General features: G+C 55.5%; 1 protein-coding gene across 1 annotated transcript; it reads right to left on the reverse strand.

Moving 5' to 3' along the window:
• Positions 1–621: 621 nt before the first annotated feature.
• Positions 622–1478, reverse strand: LOC119271637 (zinc finger A20 and AN1 domain-containing stress-associated protein 2-like). The gene has a single exon (XM_037553383.1). It carries the CDS (start codon positions 1241–1243, stop codon positions 830–832), a length of 414 nt encoding a protein of 137 aa, XP_037409280.1. The 5' UTR covers positions 1244–1478; the 3' UTR covers positions 622–829.
• Positions 1479–2324: the final 846 nt, after the last annotated feature.

Raw genomic sequence — 2324 nt, forward strand, 5'->3', positions numbered from 1 at the left:
GCCCCCCAATTCCTCAAATCAGCATCAAGAAACCCTAGACAAGCTCATGGAAACTACTTCCCCTACGAACCTGGGGACGCACACAACCAACCCTAGTGAGCAGATCGACCCAATTTTCAACCCTACATCGGCATGATCGGCCTGAAAAACCCTAGTGCGCCGAGTGCAGGAACAGGGGAAGCAGAGGAACAGGGGAAGCGCGAATAAAAAGGTCCTTGCCGTATTCAGGAGGGTACTCGCCAGGTTCCCTACGCCGCGGCTCCATGGCGCCTTGTGTCGCCGCCGATGAGGCCGACGGCGGCGTCGCCTCGCAGGAGGAGCGGGCAGAGATGAGGAGGAACAGGGGACGTGGGCAGAAGGGAAAGATTTTGGAAGGGGTTTGCATCGGGGCCGACGACCAGGTGCTTTTCTGTCGAGGGATGGACTTGTCTGCGAAATTGCTAAAGCGCGAGGGTTTCTTTGTAAAAACGTGATCCGGGCCCGACAGAGCCTACATGGCGTGCCACGTGTGCAGTTCGGGGTGGTTTTGTATAAATTTGTTACAACAGACAAGTTGGAGGGCTAGTTTTGTGGGGTTTTTTAGTTCTTGTATGAAACTGTTCCCACCCCTACAAGTTTATGTATCAATAGTGGTATTAACTCAAAACAAAAAGAAGACGGGGAAATGCAATATATGTAGTACGGAGTACAAGCGAAAGAAACAAACACAGAATGACAGAATCGTCCATTTGGATTCTGTATCCGGAATTCAGGAGTACAAGCCATCGATGACACGTACCACACCATCGATCCATAATTGGAGCCGAGGGAACCCAAACTTAATAAGAGCTCAGAACTTGTCGACCTTGTCAGCCCTGACGACGGGGTTGGCCTGGGAGATGGCGTCGCGGCCGGCGCCCCTGTAGTCGTAGCAGCAGTCGTGCCGGTCCGAGTAGCGGTGCTCGCCGCAGAACACGCCGCCGCACCGGCACCCGAACCCCATCAGGCCCACCTTCCTCCCGCACGACGCGCACCTGCCCCTTGCCTTTGCCCTCCTCGCCCCCTCCTCCTCCGCCTCCTTGGACGTCGCCGCCGCCGCTTGGGGCTCCGCGGACGCCTGCAGCTGGGCCTGGGCCTCGGCGCGGCGGAGGCTGTCGCGGAAGCACTTGGAGCAGAGGCCGCCGGTGTCCGGGGAGCCGAAGAAGCCGCAGCCGCTGGCGCAGGGGAGCGGGAGCTGATCCGGATTCTTGCTCCGCTGCTCCATGGTTTGCACGACAGAGCACGCACGCGGTCGGCCTGGTGGTTGGGGATTGGAGACGGGGATAGGTGGGAGGAGGGAGAGCACCGACGCAACTTGGTGCAGGAGGTTTCCGGAAGGTGGTGGATCAGACCGATGACCGATCGGTATCTATCAGTGTTGACGGACGGTGCCGTACTGTCGTTTCTTTCGGCGGGGATGGAGCACTGGACTGGAGCTCGTGGTTTTACGCGGGCATGCAACCGCGGCGGTGAGCGGTTCCGCGCGCTGCAGGTGAAACTTGTGTCTTTTAGCAGAGCGGTTCAGCCTCGGAGGATCAGACAGCCAGGATCAGACAGCCGGGAGACGTTCTCTGGTCTGGGACTCGACCTTTTTCTTGTTCTAGAGAAAAAAAGACACCTTTTGTTTCTTCTTGATTGAAGAGAGAACAAGCACAGCTCGAGTGGCTTATGCCTCGTCCGCTTGAATCCTGACGAGGCTCTCCATTTCCCGAACTTCAACCAGCCGACCCAAACAGACGTCTTTTTTATTTGGATTTTTGTCTGTTTCACTCGGTCCAGCGGATTAACGTGTTCGTTCCGGCGTGGTGTAGATGCGCCAATGTAGCACACGCATTGTAACAAGTGTCTATTTCTAAAACATAAATTTAAACAAAACTATAGTAATAATAATTAAAACTTAAACTTTACTTTAAGTCCAAAAGTCTCGGCCGTAGTCGCTGCCACACATTAAACTTAAATTTAAACTAAAGAACATAAAAAAACTAAAACGAAACCCTAGGTTGGCCATCGTTGTGGTCCTCTCCATCTTCACTGCATGTCGTCGACATTGTCTTGGTCGTCTTAGTCATCCTCGATGAGGTTAACGGATGGTGGTGGCTGCCACAGGTGTGCGGGCGGCTCCTGCGGCTGCCGATGCACCACCGGCCGTGCATGCAGCTGCTCACCCGTCGGGGCGGTGACAGAGATTCGGCGCCTACCCAAGAGGGCGGGGTAGCCATGAATTCCGACGTGCAGGGCATTGTCGACGTCCAGCTCTAGGACTGCCACACCAACGCCAGGTCCCAAGGCGCAACCGGCGACTCTAA

The sequence above is a fragment of the Triticum dicoccoides genome, chromosome 3A, assembly GCF_002162155.2.
Source record: "Triticum dicoccoides isolate Atlit2015 ecotype Zavitan chromosome 3A, WEW_v2.0, whole genome shotgun sequence".
In the NCBI taxonomy this organism is placed as follows: domain Eukaryota; kingdom Viridiplantae; phylum Streptophyta; class Magnoliopsida; order Poales; family Poaceae; genus Triticum; species Triticum dicoccoides.

Coding starts and splice junctions, on each gene's coding strand:
- LOC119271637 (XM_037553383.1), bottom strand. CDS start 1,243: ATGGAGCAGCGGAGCAAGAATCCGGATCAGCTCCCGCTCCCCTGCGCC.